Source organism: Oenanthe melanoleuca, chromosome 2, assembly GCF_029582105.1.
Source record: "Oenanthe melanoleuca isolate GR-GAL-2019-014 chromosome 2, OMel1.0, whole genome shotgun sequence".
NCBI classification, from domain to species: Eukaryota; Metazoa; Chordata; class Aves; order Passeriformes; family Muscicapidae; genus Oenanthe; species Oenanthe melanoleuca.
The window spans coordinates 23650008-23677119 of record NC_079335.1 but is presented as its reverse complement, the minus strand read 5'-3'; the positions used below and the strand labels follow the sequence as shown (position 1 = coordinate 23677119).

The 27112-nt window shown below is 41.6% G+C and overlaps 1 protein-coding gene across 1 annotated transcript; it reads right to left on the bottom strand.

The window, feature by feature from the left end:
• Positions 1-807: 807 nt before the first annotated feature.
• Positions 808-25518, bottom strand: CDH17 (cadherin 17). Its single transcript, XM_056484646.1, has 18 exons — positions 25390-25518; positions 22742-22799; positions 20035-20133; positions 19224-19361; positions 17550-17688; positions 16185-16343; positions 15329-15528; positions 14151-14282; positions 13426-13576; positions 12517-12732; positions 11185-11261; positions 9804-9995; positions 8345-8589; positions 6525-6655; positions 5418-5654; positions 3440-3556; positions 3222-3338; positions 808-2380 (listed from the first exon to the last, which is right to left on the bottom strand). Exons 2-18 carry the CDS (start codon positions 22784-22786, stop codon positions 2271-2273), a joined length of 2505 nt encoding a protein of 834 aa, XP_056340621.1. The 5' UTR covers positions 22787-22799; positions 25390-25518; the 3' UTR covers positions 808-2270.
• Between the last annotated feature and the right edge of the window lie 1594 nt (positions 25519-27112).

The window sequence follows — 27112 nt, the reverse complement described above, 5'->3', positions numbered from 1 at the left end:
GGAGAGTTAAGGCTGGGTGAGAACTTTTGTCTGGCTCCCAAAAAAGACTGAACCAATGAAGGAGCCAGAAAAGGACAGGGCTAAATAAATCCTGCAGGGTTGGGGGAGAAGTCCTGGCAGGCAGGCAGGAGGAGGGTGAGAAAAAATGTGAATATTTGTGTTAGGGTTGGAAATTAAATTTCTTCCACTTTTTTTTTTTTTTTTTTTTTTTTTTTTTTTTTCTTTTAAGTTTAATTTATTATTTTTTTTTTAATTTAAATTTAGTTTAAGTTTGAACAGGATGAGAAGCACTAATAAGCAGTGTTTGCCAGCACATGCCAGAGAAGGAACACCCAAGGTGGTTTACTTCAGACTCTGCTGCCACATGTGATCAACATTCAGTAAATACCCACAGGAGGGCTGATTCCCAATGCACAGAGGCTGAAAGTCTTCAAGACTGGAAATGTGTTTAAGACCCTGAGGAGGGGGAACATTTTTGCTTGTCTGAGGAGCTGTGCTTTCCACCAGTCTGTGGGCAGGTGGGAGAGGTGCAGTGAATCACCCCATGAGACACAAGGAACAGAGTCAGTGTCAGGCTGGGGACAGGGACAAGGTCCTGCTGTAAAACCAGTCCTGAATGTAGGTAAACGAGGAAAGAAATTTTTTGACCCTTCTCCAGCAAAGAAATTGTTCAAAATAGGAGATGCACTTGAGTAAACTCAGCAAACACAAAGAGGGAGGTCAGGGAGATAGAGCAAAGTGGAACTTCTGCACATTTTCCCCATCTTCAGATAAAGCCGTGTTGGTACACACAAGTACAACGACTGCTGAACTTTGGCTCCTTTATTTATAAAACAATATACTAATCTTAATCCCTGGACACACTGACGTAACTGAATGTCATACTTTCCAAATATAATGGATTACATTCCCATCATAAAATAAATACATTCCAGCAGTGAGCCCCCCAGCAAATAACAGAGCTCCAACAGCTGGGGAAGCTGGGGCAGGAGGTACAACAATTGGGTTGTGTTGCTGAAGCCCAAAGCAAAGTTTTTGCTGGCAGCATTCTAGGAAAACCTATTATAAATGCAATGCTACCAAAAAAGTGCTCTTTTCTTTCTAGTTCTGTGCTGCATGCAAAAGCCATTAAAAAAATCCTGGGTAAACAAATATATTCTTTTCAATACGACCTTTTCTTGAATGTCTTCAAAAGTATACTGTCTTTTCAGTTTAACACAATATTTGTCAGCTTTTATTTATAGCTTAAAAGAAAAGCCTTCCTCAAACTGTCACCAAAATGCCCTTCTATAGGCATGCTCTCAGGAGAAAGGCTTTTTTCTCTGAGTGTCACTCTGGGTTCAAATACATTTTACTGCAACTAGGATAGAAGTGGCTCCAGCAATCATTGCATCTTGAATCAGCTGGACATATATCACTCTAGCTAAGAGCCATTTTTAACCTGTATTATGTAAAAGTAAGGGTTAAATACAACAGAGAACAAGCACCAATGGTTTGCTCTCATGCACTCTATCATTTTTTCTTTATTTCATAAAATAAGGAGGGACTAAATTCTTTAAAGTACATTTTTATTTTTATCTTGTATGTAGGGGACAAGAGCAATATTTGCAGTAGTATGATAAAACAGATATTACCCACATGACTCAGCATAGGGAAACCTTAACTTGGAAATTGTAATGAAAGGCCATGGTGCTTCACAGTCTGATTTTACTCTGTGGGATATCAAAAAAGAAAAAATGAAATGTCACATTGATAGTACACATTCAGCATAATGGAAGCAGGCCTGACCCAGATCACAGATTGCAGTAAATCTGAGATCTCCTTTGCTGAGAGTCAGAGATTCCTACAACTTCATGGGATATCTTCAAATGTAGTACAGGACTTTATTCTCCAATCTTCAGTGACTTACTGTGTTGGAAAGAGACAAATATGGGCAGCTGACAAAAGGTAGTCCTCTGTTAAATCCGTATTTACTTCGGCTGTCAGATGGAGGAGACTGGTCCCAGGTACAGATCCCTGAAGGAGCTCAGCATTTGGTGTTGTCACGAGTTAGCACTTCAGACAAAGTTGATGTGCTTATTAATGGCTGCTGCTGAAGGTTACATGTGTTTTATGTTTTGTGACTGAATAGTATTATGTACAAACATGAGGCCAAGCCCCTGAGAGTCTACATTTGCATGTTTTTATCTGTACATCTCTGGGCTTTGGAAGCTTCACAGTTCACTCATTCACAACACAAAGGGATGTTTTGTCTCTTGATGAAACAGTCATTAAGCCAGTCTGTTCAGTTCAGCATTATCTTTTGCATCTTTGGGCTGGCTCTTTCCATTTTTTTTCTCCTTGTGTCTCATGTGGATAAACACCCCCGCTAAAATGGCACCTGAAAAACAGAGTGTTTGTCTGTAAAGGAAAACTTTCTGAAAAGATGTTCCAGCAAGGGCCGTGACACTGCTCTGTAATATCCACAGTGCTTTGCCTCTTGAACAAAAGCAAACAGCTTTGAGGAAGGGCTGTGCAGCATGGCACTAAGAGCATGGACCCTGCTGGGCAGGATCAGATGCCTTGGGGCTCAGAGACCTTCACCCCAAAGGAAAACTTTTCCTCTAGGATCTGACCCGATGGCAGAGTGTCTATTTTATCCCCCCTCCCTCTGAACAGGGATTTGTCATGTTTGTCTTGAGATGTAATCCCTCTTCTATATATACATATATATATATATATATATATAATGTATAGCTTAATCTGTTAAAATCATGATGAGCTTGATATACTGTATATAAATTTATTTTCTCTTTATCAATGTTAGAATGAATTTGAATTATGTAAGCCTGACAGCTGAAATAGGTGAATAAAATTATATAAGCTACAGGTACAGATATCATAAGTAGGAATCTTCACTGTTTTCACTATAATCTGGATAACCAAGACAAAGCTCAAATCCCCTCCCTGTCAGGCATAAGGCAGTAAGTAGCAATTAAATGATATTATGCTACAAATTCAGCAGTTTCTTCTGCCCTTGCTGGTTGTTGTGCCGTTGGATGTTTTTCTTGCAGCCACAAAATTGAAGTTTGCAGCCATCATGATACATAATCATGGGATCTTCCCACTTTCACTCATTCTGCAACATGCATGACAAATCATCACCCAACAAGTGAATTAGGGCAGCAGCACCATCATATCTCAGAGATCTGGATCAAATCAACCAAGGAAAAGTAACTTACCAATGATGAGCAGGACCCCAAGTAGAATCCCAATTGCCTGCCCAGCAGTTGGCCAGGAGTGCTGACGGTCTATCTCAATAAAACATGAATTTTCACTGGAACACTTGCAGATGCTCACTGCAAAAGGAAATGCCATGAGGTTAATGAGAAGTTTAATGGTCACATTTGGTTATTTCTAAATGTATAAATTGAAGCTAGTAGCTCTGTGCACAGATTACCTTTGAGATTAACTTTGTTCTCCAAAGGTGGCTTTCCATTGTCATTAAGTATTATTGGAACATCATACACCCTCTCTTCAAAGTTACCATGTTTTGGGGACAGGTAAGCATGAGTAGCTGCAAGCAGGAAATGGGACATTCATGTCAGCACAAGAAAGATAGTTCAACATTCATACCATCTGCAAGTGTTCTTTTTTTTTAAGGCTGCTTTGCACATGATAGTAATTCCTGTTTTCCTCTATGTCTTCCAAGATCTCATTGGTTTGCAGGCATTAAGTAAAAAATGAATACCTAGAAGCCTAGTCTGGCTTTCAGCATAATATGACTATAAAATTTCCCCCCTAATTTGTACACCAGGCCAAATATGACCTTGGGTAGTGCTACACTGATAACATCCTATCTAGACCAAGAATAGTCACCTATACTGATAGAGACCATAACCAGCTTAAATTGTTCCCAAGGAAATGTAAGATAGCCCATCCTTCTAGTGAACTTACACTGTCACATCTAAGACTCTTTAAAAACTGGAAAAGGTAATAATAGCCATTTGGATCAGATCACAGGTCTTGTCTCCAGAATAAATGGAGATTACGATGAAAAAAGCAAGCATGTATTTTATTTTCTCCTAATGCCCTCTCACCCTTTAAACATTTTCAGCTCAGGGACTTTTTGAGAAAATGGAATTTCTTGCTTTGAACTTGTAGAAAATTTCTGTATAGACAACACCCTGTGATATCATGTTCCCAAGTCAGCTACCTCCTCATTCTACCTGCACTGGAAATAACTCCACAAGCTTCACTTGAGGGTCCCAGGTATGTGCACTGAAAGAGAGAGCAAAGGATGAACCCTTTGCCACCCTGACCACAGCATTCATAATTTTATATCTCTCTATTGTATTTTTCCCTACTGTCTTCCAAGATAAAAAGTAGTAGTGTACTTTGCAGGCCACTCTGTAATTCTGATTATCCTTGTCACCCTATCTAAACCTGTTTCCAGTTATACTGCATTTTTATGGAGATAGAGAGACTGGAGTTCAAAACTTGAAGAAATTATGGATTGATCCATGGACATAATGATGTCCTCAGATTTCTTCTCTGGTTGATTCATGGTAATCCTCAATATTTGATCTGTTTTTTCTGAATACTGCTGATCTTACATTTCCATGGAGCTGCTTATGGGTCTCCTTCCTGATCATAATAGCCAGCTCAGCACCCACAAATTCAAAAGTGAATTTGGGAGTCCAGGGTTCACTAGCACCTGTGAATTTTATTGTTCAACCAACTCAGTCTTGGAAGACTGTTCTGAAATTCTTCACACTTGGTGCCTACTTTAATAACTTGTACAATGAGTAAACTTTGCCTCCTCATTGCACGCCCATATGTATTGAGTTACGAAAATCCCAGCAAAAAACCTTTGGAAAGCCACACATGAACTCCCTTCACTGCAAGAGCTGACTGTTTACTCCAAGTCCTGAATTTTAAATTATAATTTATTCTGTCATAACTTTAAATTTGTGGCAATACAGCTTTCTCTAGTGGGACAATTAATCAAAAATGTTTTATTAATTCAAACAGGCCCTATCAGCCAAGCACTTATTCATGTGTTTACTGTCCCCTTCAAAAGGTCCATTCACTATGTGAGGCAGGACTTCCTTTTGCACACAAAATGTCAGAAAAGTACAGTTTGCAAACAGCTCTATTTCTTTTTCAGCAGCGATTTGTGTCAGTTAAACACATGTATATTTCATACTTACATGCTTCTCTCAAAAGTACTCATGAAATTATATCTTGCAACATACTAGGTTTTATCTCTTGCAAAAAATAATTAATTACTTTGGCTTTCTCAACAACCCAATTTTTTCCTATATGGAACACTGGTTGTGCAATAATGAGAGTGAAAAGGAATTCTGTAATTCTTCATATTCACCACAGTACCAAGTAAGTCCCATATCATTGCAAGAATGGCTGTATCAGCTTACCATTGTATTTTGAGATTTCCCAATTATTTCTTGCATTCATCTCATCCGCGAGGGAAAAAGTAAATTTTGAATAAAAAAGCAGTTCATCAGCATCAATAGCTTGAATAAGAGTTTTCTCTCCTCCACTGACGGGGTAGCAGAAGAAAGTAGGATTATCTGTAGCTATTTGTGGATGGTTGTCATTCACATCACTTAACTGTAGAACCAGGAACGCTTTGGATTTCTGAGCTGCATTATCTGTCGAGTTTAACAGAATGCAGAGTTACATGCACATCCTGGATTTACACTCTGGGCTTGCATTTGCAGCTATCACAGATGTACACAGTGAGAGGTGGTGCTCTGTCTGAAGGCTGCAGAAACAAGGTCTCAGAAGGTCCTGAGGGATTTGTGGAAGCTGTCACTACTTTTTAACGAGCATGGTTAATTTACCACCAGCTCTTGCTAACAACAGCAAGGGAAAGAAGGCAGATCACTTCTAATGATCTGTCATATCCATCATGTCTGGCAAGCAGTCACATCCAAAGTGGCCAGTGCTCTTTGGAGCACTCTCAAGCATGACATGCCTTGAGTTTCCCACCCCTCTTCTATATACAGGAAACACAATCCAAAACTCAAAGATTTTAATGGCTGGAACTAGAAGTCCTAATATATTTCAGACTTGAGAGAGTATTCATTTTAATTATAATAAAATGAAATTCTGTAGAAGGTTACAAACTACTCTCCAAGTATGGAGAGCCTAACCATATCTAGGAGAAAGACTAAAATCTTCATAGCTGTAGAGAAAAATGTAGCAGAAAATATTAATACTGCAAACAGTGAAAAAATTAGAATCTTCTCTATATGTCATGTGGTTCAAGCAAATATAAGACCATGCCCAACTTCTGAAAGCTATTTTAATCCTTGTTATCTACAGCATCAAGATTTCTGCAAGAAATTTAAGTTCTTAAGAAATATATACTTATAAGGATACACCACAGGATGTATATCTGAGATGACATGTTCCAGGTACTTTTCATGGGTTTAGCCATGATAGGTATGATAATTCCTCATAAAAGAGTAAGGACAGGGGATTTCTCTGTGTGTATATTTAATTGTTTCATCACTTACTTAGCTCTGATACAGCAACTTCTACTGAGTATATTTCTTCTTTTTCTCTATCCAAAAGGGAAGCAGTGTATACCTGCCCAGTGACTGAATCAATTCTCAGCCATTTTCTCACATCACCTTCCAAGGAGTATCTTTGGAAAGAAATAGGGGAAAAAAATCACATATACCGTTCCAAATTGGGAAAAAATTCCAACAAAGCAAATACTTCTTTGTTGATTTTATGCAAGAAGCTTGATTACAGTTGTACTCAAAGAGAGAGTTCTTGGAAGAGTCTCAGTACTGCAGCCAACCAGGAGACACAGAGAGAGGAAGAGAGGCCAAAATCATCCAGAATAAGAGTGAGAGCAGAGCTATGGAAATGCCATCACTACTGCAGCCTGTGTGCTTGCAATTCCACTTTCCTTCTAAATGGGGAAGCTGGGATGGCACTAAGCTTCTACTCCAGGAGTGTGATGTGTCCAAACCCCGTGTCTGTCTCAGCCCATGACATCTCCCACACCTTGGTTGTGATGGGGGCACAAGCCCAGGGCTGGGGGGCAGAGGGGCCAGGCACACTATTGTGCATGGAGAAGGACCAGGACCCCAAGGAGAGCTATGGTGAATATCTTCTGCCAGTCTGGAGCAGCCTGGAGCAGCCACTGGGGCAGCCTTGGAACAGAGAGTGCTTTAAGCATCACCACATTTATATCATTGTTTAAAAGATCACCAAGGCCCCTGGGTATTTACTCATACAAATTTAACCATGAACATATGACCCAGTTAAAGCACAGCACTTGCTTGAGTAGAAGTGACCCCACCTTCTCATTCGATTCTTTCAGTACCCTTTACAGTAGGAACAGCATGCTTGTACATCTTCTACTTTTTATACTTTTTGTTTTATGCCCTTTAACCTATTTTTAGCAGAAATGTGGTTTATGTATATCTGAATTCCTGTCATGTGTCTCTGTCATCATCTCCCAGAGCTTCTGGACTATGTGGCTCACTTTCAAACTAGCTTGACAGAAGGCCAAACATGATAAATTCCCAAAAGTTAGGGACAAGTAGAAAGCCAGATGAGAAATCTCTGGGAATAAGAATCCACCGAAGGTCTGAGAGTCATATTGTGCAACTCCATTAACCACTTGGTTATTTGCTGAATTTTAGTTAAATTTCAGGAACTGTTTATTTTGAGTTGATCTGTTCAGCATTCCATCTGGGAACTGTACAGCAGAAGTCACAAATAATTCTTCTATCTGACTCTACTGTGTAAAGTACATTTACACCATATGACACAGCACAAGAGCTGTCTTGCACAGAGCTTTGCATCTACAACAGAAAGATGTGTGTCATCTCTGATAGCCAGGAAAGAAAATTAATTATTTTTCAATTGTAGACTTGGGGTTGTGTATTTTGGTGGAGAAAATATTGAGGTTGTGTATTTTGGTGGTTTGCTGCGTGACATGAAAAGCAGCTACTGGTTCAGGGCTACACAGTATATGCTTCATTTTTTGATAAAGGCACTATGGACATGGAACCTTGTTATTCTCAGTCCAGCTCTACCTTTCTTCTGGAGATATAAATTAGCCTGCTTCCCTTGTGGCTTCCTGTTTCAAGGCTGATGTTTGTCACAGCACAGAGAGAAAAGCAGATTTTTCTACCAGCAGTCTGCTGCAGGTGGGTCACTGCCCCTCCCCATCCACCTTCTATTAGGAGATGAGACTTCTGTAAAAACAGTATTTTTCCACTTGCCAAGTACTGGGCATGTCTTCCTTGCACCTCCTTTAGAACAATTTTTGAGCCCCTGGATTCAATTAATGAATCAATCAGTCACTCCTTTTTACCGTACAGAATCCCCTTCAGGATCATAGGCCTCCACCGTCATGACCAAGGTATTGACAGGAATGTCTTCAGACACTTCTGTTTTGTAAACTGGCTTCTGGAAAACAGGTGGCTCATCCACATTTGTCACAAAAACATTAAATGTGGCAAGAGAGCTCTCGTTGTACTGCACTCCTTCCACCAGAGGTTCGGGGTTTGTGGCACTGATCACCAGGTTGTACACAGGCATTGTTTCAAAATCAAGAGCCTGGATGAATTAGAAAAGAGAAAAAGGTTCTTGAAGCAATGGCCCTGCTGCTGTGGGGAACTCCAATGAGAAACTACAAAGTCCCCCTCTTCTCAAGAAGATTGCATCCCAAATACAGGCAAAATAAGGGAGAGCTGTCAGCAGAAAATGATACTGGGAATGGTCAATTTAAATGAAACCATATGTCTGTTTAGAGGCTTCCTCAGCAACTGCATTTTCTAATAATGTTGCCACCTGCCCAACTAAGTTTAATAACAATATCCTGTTTACAGAAATAGTATTTATAGCTCTGTATGAAAAGGCCTCAAATGACCTCTGGGTGCCAAAAGTCATGCAAGGGTTGTTACACCACAGAGTTTCTCACAACTCCCTCCTTGGGAAAAAATGAGGCTGAGGCTGATCCTGAAGATGGTCCACCAAACATTGCCTGCACTTGGGCTGGTGGCAGCACACGAGCTGGATGCACACAGTATGGCACCCCTTGGAAAACGAGTGATGGGTTTTCTGGACACATAGTCCAAGCACCTTGAGAAGGCTAACTTCAAAGGGAGAGCAATTTTGCAATTGAAATTGATGGATGCAGCAAAAAGTGGTCCTTACATTCCTGTCTCCAGCCTCCAGCACATGGGCTGTATCACCTACTGCAGCACAGGCTGTCCTTGGCTTGGTCACAGCTAATGTTTCCCTCATCAGGAGCAAACTGTGTCTCCATGCTGACATTGAGACATCCTGGCTACACTTGCACCTTGCTTTTCAAAGGCCATTAATGGCCAGAGCAACTGCAGGGAGGACGATCTGTCACAGCCCACCATTCCCACCACAGCCCATGGAAGCATCAGCTGGCATTCTCTTGTCCAGAAATGCTGCTGCAAAATCACTCAAATAATGTAACTTTTTTTTGTCTTTATGGTGCATAAATACCTACTTCATTGATCAGAACCTGCTCTTCTGGAGGAGCAGCCAGCAGCAGAGCCAGTGGAGGGAGGTGCTGGTGGTGTGGGTGGTGAGGGCTCAGCACAGGCAGGAGGATAGGTGTGTGTGAGCACTGCACAGGCACAGAGCCTGAGTCCAAAAGAGGAGCCTCTGAACCACTTAGGGTGTCCCCATCCCATCACCAGTCAACACCCTCCCCACAAATCAGTAAATCAGTACAGGGCAGTAACTGTGTGTGACAAATAAGTTACACTGAAGAAGAGTAAAATCCATCTGTTCACCTTGTTAATCTTGACGAACCCTCGGTTTGTTTCAGAGTCTGTCTCTATGATGAACGTGTTGTTTGGATCGCCTTCCTTCATCTGGTAAACAATGAGGGAGCTCCCTGTGGCAGGCTCATCTCCATCAGTAGCTTGAATTTCTAATATCACAGTTCCTATTGGGGTGTTTTCTGCCAAGGTCACACTGTCATACTGGAGGGAGAGAGGCATCATTGAAACATGATATACCGAGCACCATTTGTGGATAAAAACTTCAGCACAGCCACAAGCTTGCAACCCACATGCATGGATGTATTTTGACCCACATGCATGGATGTATTTTGACCCACATTCATGGATTTATTTTGACCCACAGCAGCCACATGAAGGAGGGAAGCTTTTTAGCCACACATTTGTCATAGGATATGGGATCTCTGTCAGTGCCACTAGTACAGCACCAGTCCTACATCTTTAGTTTCTCTTACAAAACCAGCCCATGATCATGCAGCAGGGATAGTACAGCTTCTCTGTACACTCTGAGCACCTTGGCCACTCACTGTTAAATATTTGTTTGCTTCGTGCACCAGAGGCTGTTGCCACATTGGCATCTGCTGACTCTTTAATGTGTGCCCTTGCCCAGAAGCCTCACCTTGAGACCAGGTCCTGGACTGAGACCTTGAGGTGAGACATGTAAAACCTGCTATGCAGGCACCTCGTCTGCATGTGACTGTGCTGCCAGTGCCATCAGCAGAGAGCTGGGCTATGCAGTCTGCAAGGACAGAAACCAGCACAGTTTCCCTGAAAGGACAACTGTGATAGACCAGACAGCTTTCCTGAGCCCAGCACCTCCCTGGCCTGCAGGAATGGTGGGAGCTGGGTCACCTCTGGGTACGTACTTCAGCCATTCCAGCGTCTGCAGGAGGCTTGGCCATCAGGCAGAAGTCACAAAATGTCTGCAGGTCTCTGCCAGATGCCAGCACCTCCACCAGAGAAAAGGCAAGAGCCTGACACTCATCCTGGAATCAGGTGTGTTTGGGCATGGATCTCTGGACCAATGTTGCTGGCCAAACCACGAAGGGTTTTTGATTCCCATTCACCTTCTGGCTGTTTGGGGTGCACTAGTGCTGTGTTTGGAAAGGTATTTGGGAGATGTCAACTTTTTTCCACTTAGCTGTTTGATTGATTTTAAAGCCTTTTCTTCCCCCTTTCCCTTCAAAACTTGTATTTCTGGAATAAACTGTTTTAATAGAATAATTTCTTCCTTTATTTTCCCTAGTGGGTTACTCTGTTACTTGTTTTGTAAATGTCTAACTTCCCACTGACATTCTATAGACATTGAAGGTATGCTCAAACACTTGTCAAAAGTTATTGGAACATACAAAATGGTGTTAAAAATACTCACATCTGATTTTTCAAAGATGGGAATTTGATCATTGATGTCGATGACATGTACTTCCACATCACAGATTGTTTGGAATTCTGCATGGAAAGAGACAAACAACGTCACACCAGCCTTTCTACCAAAAATAACCCTTCTTCCAGAAGGGTTCACTGTGAGCAAGAGTGAGCACTGCCAGATTGCCCAATCTAAGCACTAAGTTGAGAAAAGCTTCTCAGATATTTCTTAGTCAATTATAACCTCACTCCCTATGTTACCATAGATCTTCCCAATTTTATCAGCACCATTCCATCCTGTTTCATTTTCCTCACTTTTTCAAACCATATCTGTTTACCAGGATAATGACAACTGTGAATTGTGTTAGTCATCTCAGTGGCACCTTTCAAAAAATAAGCCCTGAGTTGTTAATGTTCCCTTATCCTCTTGGTCATCAGGCAGCACCCTCAGTTTTATTACAGCCAGACTTAAACTTCAGATCCATGTGAATCTAATCACTACCTGAGCAGAGGCACCTGTAGCAATGGCAGGTTGTGCTTTTAAAAGCATAATAGAGCCATATATAGATGGGTTTTAGTGTTTTACGCTGATATTTCATGAGCTGGAAGTTAAGGAAAATTCTAAACAACATTGTTCGGATGGAATTCAAATAAGCATCCAAAAAAAATCACCAGCTTCTCCCTCTGGAAGGTTTTTTAACATCTGCCAAAATGATGCCATTTCATTTGCATACATGTGACACTGCTTTCTTTACATGCCAGTTCCTTCATGCACAAGTTCTGCCTGACTGTAGGGACTCCAGCACAAAGCTTTAAGCTTTGGTATGGAGTTTGATTTCCTTTCCATTCAGTTAATCACAAAGAGCTTTTTGACGTAATTTACGTAAGGGATGAGATTATTTTTGAAGTTTAATTTCAGATTCATTTTCTCTTAATATTTTAAAACATTATCTGGATTGTCTGAGCAGCTGTGTTTAATTTCTTGATTATTTTTTCAGTTAAGTCCCTTTGAAAGATCTGGGGGAAAACCACAATTATGATCTCTTCATTTTTTCCCCCCGTGGAAGGAAATCTCTTACTGAAGTACTTGTTAACAAGCTTCCCAATTTAGCCACTTTCTGTCCTAGAGCTGGTTCCCTTCCACGCTTGCATTATGAATCATGATTAATCTCCCTGCATCTCAAGAATAGGGCAAGAGCCTTGCCAGAGCAAGACGGCTCTCAGTGCTACTGCCTGTTCAACAAACCCTCCTTGTCTCCCCACATTTCTGGGACACTGAACACAAGTCATGCCAGTGAGAACAGAGTTATTTCAATGTATAACAGCAGGCATTACATACGTGGGTCTGACACCAGGACCTTCAAGGAATACTTGGCTGAATCACGCTTCTTTAAGGAAGGGCCAGTTAATTGCAAAGTCCCAGTGTCTTGCTGAATATAGAAGAGATTATTTGAGGGATATTCAGGTTCCTGACTTTGGATTTGGAACCGCAGACGAGAGTTTAAGCTGCCCTTTTCATCCATGTCCGTAGCCAGCACCGTGCCAATATTACTTCCTGTAGCAGAGCAGAGATCAGAGTCAGACTACAGATAATGCAGTGGTCCCATTTCTCCACAGAAGTACACAGTGACAACAGTGATGCCAGTGCAAAGAGTAAAAGGTCAATAAAAATAAAGCTGCATGGAAAACACTTCAATGGACACAATAATTTCACTTCTGGAAGCTTTTCCTTTAGCATCCCAGCATACTGGTCTGGGGTTAGGGCAGTCCAAAAGACCGTAACAGCAGACTCTTCAGTCCTGAAACCAAATGACTGATGTCAAGACATTGGACAAATTTTAGTAATGGTCCACTGAAGTCAAAGGCATTATGCTGGAGGAGCAGCTGGATGAGGGAAAACTGGCTCATACCACTTTAAGAACAAAATTTCTTGTATTGGTAACAAAAGAGGTGTTTTTCTTTACACAGTCTAAGCAGCCATCCAAATCTGTGGGGAGATTCAGTTGTATATTCTAAATAAAACAGCATTTTTAAAACAGGTGTTTGAGTCTGTCCTTCTCAGGCTCTTGAAATCCTTTCCACAGGAATTATTGAAGGGGAAACAGGAGGGCTATTTGCACATGAAAATATTTCCCTGGGACAGACACATCTTAATCTTTGGGATCAGAATTTCCAGCTTCATTCACACACAGCTGGAAACAACAGGACTACAAAGTGGTGTATAAATTAACAGAAGCTCTTTTCTTACCTCCGCTTTCATTTTCTTGAACTTCAACTATAGTGAGATCCTGCTGGCACACAGGGGGATTGTCATTGATGTCTTCCACAATAACTTGAATTTGCAAAGGCTTCTCCACCAGTTCTCCCGTGCTATCTTTTGACACCACAAAGAAAGTATACTGCAACAAAAATATAACAATTAGATGGTTTAAATGTCTGCTGTGACAATATTTTGCATTTTAGTATGTAACTATGGGAATATGAAATATCTTCTCATGAGTTTGTTCAATATTTTCTCTCTGTTTTAATCAGAACTCTTCCATTACCCCTTAGTTTCTGAGGCCTGAGTTCTCAAAAGGTTTTAAAATCCGTGGTCTTCAAGTCTGAAGTAGATCTGGAATCTCCAGATCTGCACTCCACACTTGCCATTGCCTACCTCTTACTCGTGCACCCACAGCCCTGCCAGAGCTGGTCCATGCTCTACATTGTGCAAGTGCTGTGGGCAGTGACTGCTGCTGCCAGACCCACTCTAGGGTGAGAACCTGAAGGCTGTTTACAGTATAGTAGGTGGATGAACTTCCACCTATATCACACCATTCCTACACAAAAGTGACAAGAAGAAAAAATTTCATCTATTCTCCCCTTCCCCGTCCCCCTTCCTTTATATTGAACTTTCTCATGCTTACTCCCACACCAATAATTAACTTCCTGCTGTGATTTCTGCCATCAGTGAAGTTTTATGTGTTTACTTACCATATCCTTTTCTTCCCTGTCCAATGGTTCAGTCACATAAATAGACCCATCCTCGCTAACAGCAAATGGGAGCCTTGGCAGCTTTTCTTTTTCAAAAAGGTCATAAATTACATCTGGTTCATTTGACTGCACCTAAAAAGAAAAAAAAAGCCAAAAAATAAGTGCATGCACACTCTTTACATTCATCAAAGTTTATGAGGAAGGCTCTTTTCTGAAGTGCCACACATTTAAAATTGAATGAAGTACACAGCCTGGCAAATTAATGGAGTCAGTATTAACGTTTATATTCTATATAGCAGCAACTCCATTTCATTTTCCCCCAGGAAGAATCAACATGCCATTGGCTACCATATGAAATTTATGTAAAAGTGACCCCAAAATGGGTGCACCTTACATGTCAGTCTTCCTTCTGCCTGTTTTCATTCTGGACTTCCTTGGGTGTCACTGAGGCCAGTGGGAATATCTCCAAGCCAGTTACTCTTGTGAACAGGATCGGTGAAATCCTGCCATGTTCAAGGGATGACAGCATTGGGGGTGTCATTGCCAAGGCATTTTTCAAAGTCAAATATTTCTGAAAGGCTGTTGGCCTGATAGTTAATATGTACTGATGTGTACACTGCTATTGGCCTGCAGCTATCAGCAAAATATTTTGTGCTTGAATCGTGAAAAGAGGAATACAGTGAGAATGCAGGACATGAAGGAGGGTGTTTAAGCCCATTCTAGGTACTTTTGATGAGGCAGCTGTGTTACATATACAAAACTGGTCACAGCAGGTGTCCCTGAGTGTTGTGGAGCTGGTTCCCTGCCCTGCTCTTCTGCAGCTGGAAGAAGCCAACCTCAAATAAGCTCCAACAAACTCTTGGCTTGCTCAAAGCCTGGAGGACCCATGACTGGATTTTGCTCCCAAACTGAAAGTCCAGTCACTCTAGTGTTTGTATTGACTGTATCTCAGTCACCTTCAAACTATTAACTTTCATTCTAAGAAAAAGTCAATGACACCTCCATTAACAATCATTAACAATCATTTCCATATGCCATATTAAAAATATATCTGGGAGGTATCAAAGTCCTTCTGAACGACCTGGTGTGGAATGCAGGGGGGACACATTCACTGTTAGTTGTGAGGAAACAATTGTGTGGCACAAGGAAAGTTCAGGGGGTGTGGTCAAGGACCCAACCTTGGTGATGTTGACAGGGTGGACCTGGGTTGAGTTTTCTTTGATGTGGATGGTGGGGGGAGCTTTCCACAGGCTCTCCATCACAGTGATGACCACATCGACACTGTTGGCGAAAGCGTTCGCTGTCGTCCCTCCCATGTCCTTCACGGACACAACAAGTGTGAAGGTGTCCTGCTTTAGGGGATCCAAGTAATAAGAGCCTGGGGACAGAGCAAAGAGTCAAGAGAAATGACACAGAGGCTGTGGGGGCTGTTCATCTGCCCATTGCCTCCTGCTTGCACTGTGGTTCTTTAGCTGCTCCAGACTTCTTCCTCAGATGATCCTTTGGGACAAACCTCAGCAAGTCACCTCCCCTGAGCTCTCTGAATGATGCAGCACAGCATCATGTGGATGAAATCATATGAGGCCTCTGTGCTGTGGTCTCATTTTGTGCTTCACTGAACAGCCCTCTCCCCAGTTAGGCACCTGTTCAGCCCAGCAGAACAGATGGGTGTTTCTAAATCATTGCAGTTTAGTTGGGATCATATGTCCAGCTGAGTTTTCTCTGCATTTTTCATGCTACTGCTTTTGGGTTTCTAGATTTCAAGGCAGAGAATTATGACACAGTGTAGGCCTGAAGGCCAGAGGGTCCATCTTTCTTCGCAGTGTACTTTTCTATCTCAATCTCCATTTCTGCTAGCTTCCCTTGAATTTGCTGGGACAAAAAACAAGTTCCCCAAAACCAGGGCTTTCGTGGAGTGTGTCCCACTGACTACATTTATTCAGAATGAAGCATCAGAGCTTTGTTGTTGTTTTATTCCTATGCACACCCCAGAACTCGCACTTGCTCTTTGCAAACAAGAATCTTTTTACATACCTGTCTTGGTTGGTGAGATTGCTCCAGTTTCATTATCAATCTGGAAAAGCATTTCTTCAAAATACTTGGGAAAATGATGCAAAATGCTGTATGACAGCTGTGCATGGGGAGTTTTAGGATCATCACGGTCAGTGGCATAGACATACATGAAGGGCTTGCCTGTTTGGATTGGAGAAGAAACAGTGCTGAGAGAAGAGACTGAACCTTAACACATAACCCATTTGAGCAGAGCTCTCAAACCAGGAAAGCAACTTATGGGGGCTTCCATGGCTCCATAATGCATCTCTCATGGGAAGCTGTGTGCAGAGGTTACACTGCTGTGTGCAACCATGCCATCCCAGGTCAGCCTCCACCAGCTCTGCTTAGGAGGATCACAATAGGTGTGGTGACCAGGTGATGAAGAAGGTGACAGAGTTAAATCAGCAGATAGCTCTCTATCACACAAAAGTGCCTGAACCCAGAATTCAGCTCACTGGGATCTCTCCTTAAGGCCACTTTGTAGTTTCTTACACAAATCAGTCAAATCCCAAGCACCTTCTTAAAAGTGGCATATGTTCTGTGACACAGATATAATAAAAGAACAATCATCCAGTGAAAAAAATGGAAATACACAGTAATGTAACTCAACTTTTACCTTTTGAACACCAGTGCAACATTCAAAATCTGTTTGACTTGGATGCAGTTAGGAATACAATAATATGTTTCAGAATGATTTTCTGGCCCCATGGAGGTCTGTATGCATATTCTTTAGCAGAAGTTTCTTCTTGAGTCCATAGCCACAGCAATAACAGCTTTAAGAGTCCTTTGTTTAATCTCCAAGATGTAAGTCTCAAATTGTTCTTTGATACTTGCATGACTCTTGGACTGGATCACTGCAATCCATAATCTAAGACTCTCTTCTGAATGCTAAGGTTCAGCCCATGTTCTGAGGAGCATCAGTCATGGTGAGCACACACCCCATATCTACCCTGGGACTTTCCTTCACTGATATGTAAAGATTCAGATAGTCTTAGCATTCTCTTTCTGTATAGTCCTTGGTAGCTTTTGAATTTTAAATTCCTCCTAGCATAAGGATTTTTCTTTTTCAGAGCAATGGAGAGAGCAGCAATATTTGCCTGTTAAGCGATACTTGCAAAGAATAAATACTAAAAAATATTCCTGATTGCCCTCATCCCTTTACACCACAATGTGGTTACCTTTTGCCCTTTCATTATATTTTAGAGGCTTTCATCCTTATTTTGTACAGTCCTGCAGGAAGAAAAACCAATCTTTCTCCAGCTTGTACAGCAGCCACTTAACCTTCCTGCTTAATTTGCCTACCTTCCTATTAATGATAATATTTAATTTAATTATGGTGGTAATTACCTGGACGAGAGTTCTGCCTCACTACTCCTTTGTACTCTGTCTGGTTAAATTCTGGTGGGTTGTCATTGATATCCTCCACATATATTGTAACAGCATATGGACCTTTAACTCTGCTTCCACTTTCATCCAGACTTTCCACCTGATTTGAAGAAAGGAAGGAATAGCAAAGAAATATTTTCATGCAGATAAGCTAAAAGGTGTAAATTAATACCAGGATGTCAGATGCCAGGTCACTCTTACTGTGATGTAAATCTGGTGAGAGCCATCACTGGGTAGCTCCACAAGGACAAATTTGCCACAGTAGATAATGCCAACAATACAAAATAACCCACTCCTGCCTCTGGTGACACCTCTCAGAGACAATTCCCCTCTTCCAGTTTCAGCAGACTACTTGTACCTTTGCACATCTTAGAATTAATGTTTTTCTTTAAACAGAAATATATACTTTCTGACAAACAAGGAGAAAACTGAACATGATATAGCATTTATAACTAATTGCTATTATAAATATAAATAAGATAAATAGTCTGATATAAGGATTAGCAAAGAAAAATTGATTCTTTTTTCTATTGACTTTCTTTCAAACAATTTTACATATTTTCCAACCTTCTTTAAAGCACCAAGTATACATCTGTCATTTTATTTGCACATAATAGATAAAATCACTATTTATGCCTAACCAAGCAAAATTTTTTTGTTCTGTCATCACTTCTTGTCTATAAATGATTCACATGCTTAGGGTTATTAACTTCTGAGACTAGAAAACTAATTCCAATCCAAGGGTGCTTTAGAGCTGAGAACAGGAAACCATGAAACCTGAAGTGCTAGACTTCAGAAAGATAGTCTGTTCAGATACTGATCCTCTCATGATCATCTCCTTCTCACCTGCTAGTGCCTCAGAAAATGACAACACCATTTTTGACATGGTTTGAGAGGACCAGGCTGCTGAGACCCGAATACTGCCTATCCCCTGCTCCATTCTCAGTGTTCACACCAGTGAGATTCTCATTAAAAGAGTATAATAGCAGCACAAGCACACAAAGCTTTTTCCTCTCTTACAGTCCAATATCTGCCAAACAGCTTTCTGCTGACAGAGGTTAGATCTGTGCCTTTCTGCCTAAATGTCTTTCATTTACACTTTCACAGAGTCACAGAATATTCTGAGTTGGAAGTGACCCACAAGGATCATCAAGTCCCACCCTGAAGTGAATTGCCCATACAGGGATCAAACCTTGGCATTATTAGCACCATGCTCTAACCAGCTGAGTTAATCTCAGTTTGTCATCATGCATATTACAAGCTTTCTAAATTATTGTAATAGTTTGTTTTTCCACTCCAGACATGGAATTCACCCTATCAGCCTTCAAGCATAACACAAGAAGCTCATTCATGAGGCTAACTTTTACTTCCAGTCAAGTATTGCCCTCATATTAGAAGAGTTAAAGGGTTGGTGTTGACATCACAATTTTGGTTTTCTCAGCATAGCCTCCCTCTGCTAAGGAGCATTTCCTGTTCAGTCTTTGAGAGCTACAAGAACATATGTCTGAAAAAGCTGCCTGCTAATGTAAGCAAAATAAAGGATTTAAAATTTCAACAGATTTCTCTTAATATCAGGTATACCAAAAGAGGGTGAATATGAATACTTCTCCCTTCTGTTTTTCATTGAGTTTTTACCTGCAGCTTGTGTACTTGTTTGGTCTCCCAGTCCAGAGACCCATTGATGTACAGGATGCCTGTCTTTGGGTCAATGTCAATAATTCCAGCTTTTTCACCAGACACTCTGAAACTCACAGCAGGCGGTTCAAGTATGAACTACAATGGCAAAAATAAAACAGAGGGAAAAATCATGGGTTTTCCAGCATTTTCACCATCATAGAAATCATTTCATGCTTTTGTGACTTTAAAAATCTGTTGCCAACAATGTGTTTGGCTGGGAGAATGATATTCCAAGAGTCTGCTCAAACAAGTATGCTCTTTTCTGATCCTCAGCAGAGGAGTTTTCACATTATTTCCTGAATGCTGCAAGAAATCCCAACTGCAGTTTGTTTCCAAAGCAAATCTCTGCTTAGGACAGTCTTTGTCTGAGCATGGGAATGGAAAAAAATGACACACATCCTCCATTTGCCTGGGAGCTGGATCTGTCCTTCTGTGGTTATGGCTTTGGGAGGAAAACCTCAGAGTCAAAGGAAAATGATGACACAAGTTACATGGAAAGAAATTCTCCAGGAATGTTGATTTTATTAATCCCTGTCTTAGGATATCCTAAAACAGGGATTAATGTGTTTAAAATTGCATTTGAGAGGGGGTTGTCTCCTGCTCTTTGCATGAAGACTCTTGAATTCCCAGAGAGAGGAATTAAAAATTAGTTTCAGATCCTCTTGGGGGACTGCTCTTCCCAGCAGGACAGAGACAACACTTGCTATGTGGTCTCTGTGCAGGCTGTGGGGTTTTCCACCAGGCAGGATAACACAGGATGCTTGATTACCTGGTGAAGGATGCGTGGACCCCCTCCTTCCTGAACATCGAAGTCCATGTCCCTCAGGGGCCCACTCACACTCAGGCACTCCAGATGGAGCCATACAGCCTGTGGGAGAGAGAGGGGATGGAGGAAAGCAGCTGAGGATGTCTGCTGCCACCCCACACAAACAGCAGCTCCCCACCACTGAGCCTCCTGCAAGCTGCTTTGGTATAACATAATGGCAGAGATTCTTCCAGGTTTGCACTGAACATCTCCAGGATCTTTAGTGTATCTAATTTTTAAAAGCATTGTGATTTATTAATAAATTAGAGAACAAGGGTTTGTGCCCTGCCCTTTTCTGACCACTACATAATTAAATGAGATTGGATCTACCTTTAAGAGTACACAGGAGAAGAAAATAGATGAATGTAGACTGAGAGGTAAAAAAGGGATTTCATAAAATCATTGCTGGATGTCCTCTGTGTCCCCAGCAGGACCATCCATGACCCATCCAGGAGCCACAAAGCACTGTGAAAACAAGTGTGTCTAGAAACCAAACATCACACCTGGGGATGGGGAGGAGCTGTGGCTGCATCCTGTGCAGTTTCCCCAGTAAATAAAATTTTTTTTGGTCCCTACACCAACCCCTCAGTGCCACAGCCACTTGAGCCCTGTGCCTTCACATCAATTACATGTGAATGCAAACCACAGAGAGAACAAACAAGTCCTTCAGATCTTTGGCTTTTACCTGATGGCAAAAATACAGATCTGTTTTAGCCTCTGTTTTCTTCCCAATGGCTAGCAATGACTTGACATCATGGTTTTTTCTGCCAAATTTTTCATGAGTTTTATAACCACACACTCCCCAGTGCTTAAAGACCTCCACACTCCTGCCCTGACATTTCAGGGCTGTTCTTGCTTACAAAAAAAAGCCCAAAGCAATTCACACTATGGTTCAGATATCAACCTGTTTCTTCAAAGGCAAGACCAAGCTTCCCCAAATTCCTTCTCTTCACCACCTATCTTGACAACACTGAGGATCTGCCTGTCAGAATTAGGGCTCCATTATTTGGCTGCACAACAAAAGTTTCTTTAATTCCATAGTAAAAATTAATTTATTTTGCTTTACAGGTTTAGAGTACCATTGCCACCCTGTCCATCACACCACAGAGTTGAGTGTGTGCTCTCTGCTGCAGGACTTTTCCTCTGGATTTGATCCTACTGCTGCTGGGACAGCTATTCAATTTCTCACAGAAAAGCACAGTGTGCATATTACCAAGGGAAAGCTTAATTCTTCCTATGACAAAAACATAGCTAAGTTCAGCACAATTCACCCCAAAGCACTGCTCTGTGTGTGTGTGACACAAGTAGTGTTCAATAATTCCATGTTGTTCTTAATAACAGCCAGAGATGCTGTCCTGCTTTCCTACAAGGCTTTGTGACTCCTTTTGAAAACAGGAAAAGCAGAGAGCTGGGAAAAGAGGAAGGGATGCTAGTGAACACTAGTGCCAGCATAATAATATCAACAAATGCAGTCTGATAGCTGTGCATCCAGGGAAATGCACTTTGCAGCTACCTTTTAATATTTTTGCAAAATGCTGACTGCTGGCCTCTGCCAGGGAGCAGATATCAGGACCCTGAATCTGACCTGCTGTGGCTATTCCCATGTCACACAGATTGGCACAGCCTGGCTCCTGGAGGCTTTTCCTGGGGCCATTTTGTGGACAGATTTTGCTTTATCATGTTCCCTGCCATGGAGGAACAAAGACTGATGCTATAAAATCCAAGTGCAAAGTTCAAAGTGCAGCCTATGAAGCGAGTGAGCAATATCACTTCTGTCGATTAAAATTACTTTATGTGGACCATAAATATTTCCAGACATATTTCTACAGCATGAATCACTATTCAGGAGATTGAAGAGGAAAGAGGCTTTATCTCTTGGTCCACATCCATTGGCATCTCTTCTGGAGATGGCTATAATGCCTGCAGAGTGGCTTCATGAGGGCTGCCACTGCCACAAGCAGCAGCTTGTGAAATGGGAAGGGAAAAGGAGGTGCTCACTGTGGCACCCCTCAAGGTCTCCACATTCGGAGGCATTTTTTACTGAACTTTAATTTGTTGTATTTTCTCAATCTTTTCTGTTAATTTCAATTGTGAAGTAGAAGTCACCACTGCTGTAGCCTTTACAAACCTCAGTAAATGTATTGAATTTAATACATAAGGTCCATAAAGGGCATAATTAATACCTTTCAGTTCCAGCCCTCTGAAAAGGACCATATAATGAGGAAACATAATTAGTATGCACAATTTAAACTATGAGCTGTTGCGTGCCTTAGAATACATTTAATATGTCAGCACATGTATGGATTATAATGCAGAACACATAATACTGATGTTTTCACTCTTTGGTGTTTTGTTGCAGTATGTTTAAATATTTTATATCCTGAAATTCACGTATTGGAAACAGCGATATCTAAAGAGGAAGTAGAAGAGGCAAAACAAGTAAATTGGTGCCTTCCAGGCTGTTTGAAGGCTTTTTTCCTGAGGGCTGAGATGCCTTCTTAGCTTGCAGTGGGGTGACACACATGGGGACACGCTCCACACCCAGTGACAGCCCTGTGCTGGCGCCAGTGCCAGCCCGAGCTGCAGGTGGCACACCCAGGATTAGAGCTCCCAGGTGCAGGCAACCTTTGCCATTTGCTCACAGATAAACAGAGAAAAACCTGTAACTCACCGAGTGAATGAGAAGCAGAAATTGCAGTCCACACAGCTTAAGCATACTGGAGTACTTCCTGCAAAGAGATGACAGTCACTTTAACCCCAGAGGGTTGGCTGAGTCTGTTTGCAAATGAAAGCAACAGTTGAGTTTTCCTGGAGCTGCAGGGAGAGAGATGAGGAGTGAGCCCCGAAGAGCAGGTGCTCTCTGCCCACAGGAGGTGACACCACTGGTACCCTGGGCTGCCAAGGAGGGCTGTGCCCATCCGGTCCTGCCCAGTGGTGCAACATGTGAGAGCCCAAAGAGTCCAAGACTGAACCCGGCACAAAAGTTCAAACCATGCAAATGCATTGTTACAATGATTCTGTACCACAAACACATTTCCGTTTCTACTCACTGAAAGCACTGAGAACAGGAAATGCTACAGGAAATGAGGACCAAAGTCTTGCAGAGGTCATCCTGAGGTGTCTGTCTTCTGGTTCCAAAAAACCAACTGTTTCTGGCAGATTGCAGAGGCAAAGGGAGCCTATGGTGTCTGCACCCCCAAAAACAACGTGGCTACTGGAAACAAAACTTCCAAGGTGCACTCTCTGCCTCAATTTCCAAAGAAATGTTGAGCACACACTTCCCAAATTTATGCTACATCCTCCTGAAAACTAGATGGTTTTCTCAAAATGCAATCTTACTTCCTTGCTGCCTCTAGATTTTAACAAAGAGGATGAGGCTGGTTCTGGAAAGAGGTAAAGCTGGCATACTGTGCTTCCATCTTCAGTGGTGCTTCATGTTGTAAGGTTCACACCTACAGGAGTCCTTCCCCAGCTCTGTCCCTTGGAGCCCCCAGTGGGGAGAGCACAGTGGGAAGGCACAGCTCCCTCCAGATGCCTTCCTGCTTGTGCTTCCCATCATACCATTTCCCCCCTCCTTTTCTTTCCTCAATGGCTGAACAAAAAGAGGATCTGTAAATATAGAAACTGCTACCTACACTGGTGTTCTCTCCAGCACTCATTCTAGGACATGCCACAGGACTTTATCTTGCAAATGCTATTCTGAGCTGTGTTATACATACTGTGTGTGCAATTACACCCTTTGAAAGTACTGGGCACTTCTCTTGGGCTGGTGATAACTGTGTGGCTACTGGAAGAAAATAATACAACACAGTTTTGAAACCAGGAGTGATCAGGGAAATCATTAAATTTGTCAGGAGACAAGGGCTCAAATTGAGCCCCCTGTAGATGCTTGTCTGTGATGCCTCCTTAGTGGGTCCTTCACAGACCTCCTGGAGCCAGAGGAGGTGGCACAGGCAGGGCAGAAAGGAAAAGACACTTGGAGCCTCCTGGAAGGACCCTTCGAACCAAAACTGTTGCTGATGTTCTGGTTATACAGTCAATGCAAATTCTTTCAGTTCCTCTGCCTGTACAACCTCTCCCCTCCCCTCCTGCCACTCTCTTCTGAATATATTGGCCAGCTCCAGCTGCACTTCATAGCCATGTGGGAGCTTCAAAACACTCATTCCTTATTAATTTGGGGTGGAAAGTGGGACAGAGTACCCAAGGTGTTCCCTCTCCATCCTGTAAGGCTGCAGTCTGTGTCCAGGGGCTCCCTGCAGGGTTTTGTCTGCTGGAGGTGCCCCTTTGCCAGCCAGAGGTGGAGAAGAAGCAGCTAGCTAGAAGTACTGGGGGAGGCATCAAAAGAGAGGAAAAACCATATGGGGTGGGCTGGGGTACCATGGTCAGCATTCAGGGGTAAAAAGAAGGAGCAAGACCTACTAGGGAGAGAAGAAAGTTTCAGGGACACATCTAGCCTTACTTTTGGGGACAGAAAATGCTGGAAAATTAATTGCTAAATGTCATGGCCAGATTCTTCTGTCCAGATCTGACTACCAAATGCAGCCATGGAAATGCAGCCATTTCACAGTTTGTAGGAAAAGTGCCTTTGATGTTCCCTTCTCTTCGAACATAAACATTATTTCCTTATGTCATTACATTTATGGTGCCTATTGCAAAGTCTTAACCAGTCCTCACACATTTATTTTTGGATAGAAACTGTTACCAAGTCTCATGAACCATCTCACTGCCAAGGACCGAAGCCCCAGAATCCATACTCCTCTGTCACTCAGAATAGAGTTCCAGTATATATAGATTCATATAAAAGTTTTCAGTAACAGGCAGTTTCAGGATGAGAATAGCATCATCTTAACAAAAAGCAGCTTGATATCTGGGCTGAGGACTGCAGCCATATTTTCTCCTTCATTTCTTAGCTTTGTCTCAGTGCTATATCCCTAATAATCCCCCATGCTTCCCATGACTGAAGAGAAATCTCTAGGATAACCATCATACAAATATTCCAGTGACTTTCAATAACAAACATTCAGAGAAAAAAAGAATATTCCCGGAGATTAAAGATCAGTAACAATCACAAGTATTTGGTTCCATGGAAAAAGAAATATTATTTTCTTTAGTTGATTGAGTTCAGATGTTCAAATTCAGCGAAGAGAAAACAGAGGAAATTGATCCAAATCAAATATTAACCAGACTAAGCCTTAGCCCAGCAGTCATCCATTTTACAGGGACAGCTGAGATCCTAAGACTGTCTGAAAATCCTTTAGCAAAACCCCTGCTTCAGCTTTAAAAATCTTTCTGTGAAATGACAGTTAGATCATCCCTTACCTGTAACATGAAAAGCTTGTTTTGCTCTAAAAATGGTTCTTTCTTTCAGCTGTGGGAATCACCTTTGCACAGGTAGGTGATGTCTGTCTGTGCTTATCCAGTTTATAGTTCCTCAGAGCTGCCCTCAGATTCAGTGGCTCAAACATTAACTGCATGGGCAATTATTGATTGTAATTGCTAGGTGTGGTATGAACCACCTGTAAGAAAGTAAGGTAGCTCCAAGGCAACTTACAGTCTTCAATATTTTTACATCCTTTGTGATTTTTTTTTCTGATTTAATTTTTTTCAGTCGGGCTGTGAGAAAAGAACATGCTGGGCGTGGGTTGGAGCCATAGGGGAAAGACAGCCCTTGTGTAGGAGAGCAGTGGAGAGGAGAGGGCATGGGCTTCAGGTGCAGAGTGTGTTTGCTGCTTGCCTAGTCACAGGAATAATTCACATTCAGAAGACAAGAATTTGGACATAAAGGTGGCTTGTTTTCACAGCAGATCCTTTCACAGGAAGGACCCAGCCGAGTTATGAAAATAATTCATCAGTCCTCTTATTGGAAAGCTCAAATTCTGCCTGAGCTCTGCTAAAAATTTACTTTGGGTAACTTTGGGCAAATCACTCTGTCTGCCATTTTCCAGATACTTTTCTCATAATGGATGCAATTATTCCTTTCTTTGTGTGCCATCTTTCATGTCTGCCTGTGTTTGCAGCCTTTCAAGGGAACTAGCCCCCACTAGTCTCTGCATTACAGTTGCAGCAAAGGGAACTGAAATCAATTGGGCTGTAAAGGACAATGGTAAAACAAATAATAAATAAAAATATTTGGAAAAAAAAAGTAAGTTTATTTTATTATTATTATTTGCAGTTCTTAAAATGTTATGCTTTGTATCTCACGTTTTATTTCAGAAGTTTTGGACAGGCTTATTTTATTGTCTTGAGAAATGTCACTTTTCACGCAGGTTCTAACTTCTGCTTTCAATTTCCTCAGTCTGTCAGATTGCTCTTGAACACTGTTAAATTATTTGTGCAGCACATTATTTTCCCGATTAGGCATCGAAGGAAAAGTGTTTAGAATTGATTGCAGCTCTAAGTGTACAGTTCTGGGAAAAGTTAGGCCTTCTGTTTGTGTTTCAGGTCACATTTTTCCCTCGAAATCAGTGTTTGTTTCTCCAGGAAAAACCCTCTAGGCTATGCTGTCAGCATGCTTTAAAACACAAGAGTTCTCAGAATGATTCAGACTTTCTCAAAGCTGTCTGCTAGCACTGAGTTATCTTTAGAGCACAACTCAAAACCAGTTTCGAATAAAGCATTAAAACTCATTGCTGATGATTTCTAAATAAATATAATAAAGGTAGGGAAATCAACTTTCTTGGAAATACGTTGATTTTAAGTGACCTACGTGCAGATTAACTGTGTACTAGTTGGATATGAATGAGCAGTACTTTCAACATGAAGTAGTAATTTTGAAACAGTGAGTCTTCACACGTCAGAACCAAATACACATACACAAATTCCTGATGACATTTTCAATCCTCCTTCACATGACAAGTGCAGAGTAACTCAAGTTGTGATGTCAGAAGTGTGATCCCTATAAACAAGTCAAGCACTTGTCTTTCAAGTGCTGTGTCTCTGCTTAGAAGTTCAATTACTAGGAAGTGCAGTGTATTACTTGAAGTACAAATACATAAATGTGAGGTACCTAGCATGCCTAATTGAATGTCCCCATTATTTAAAG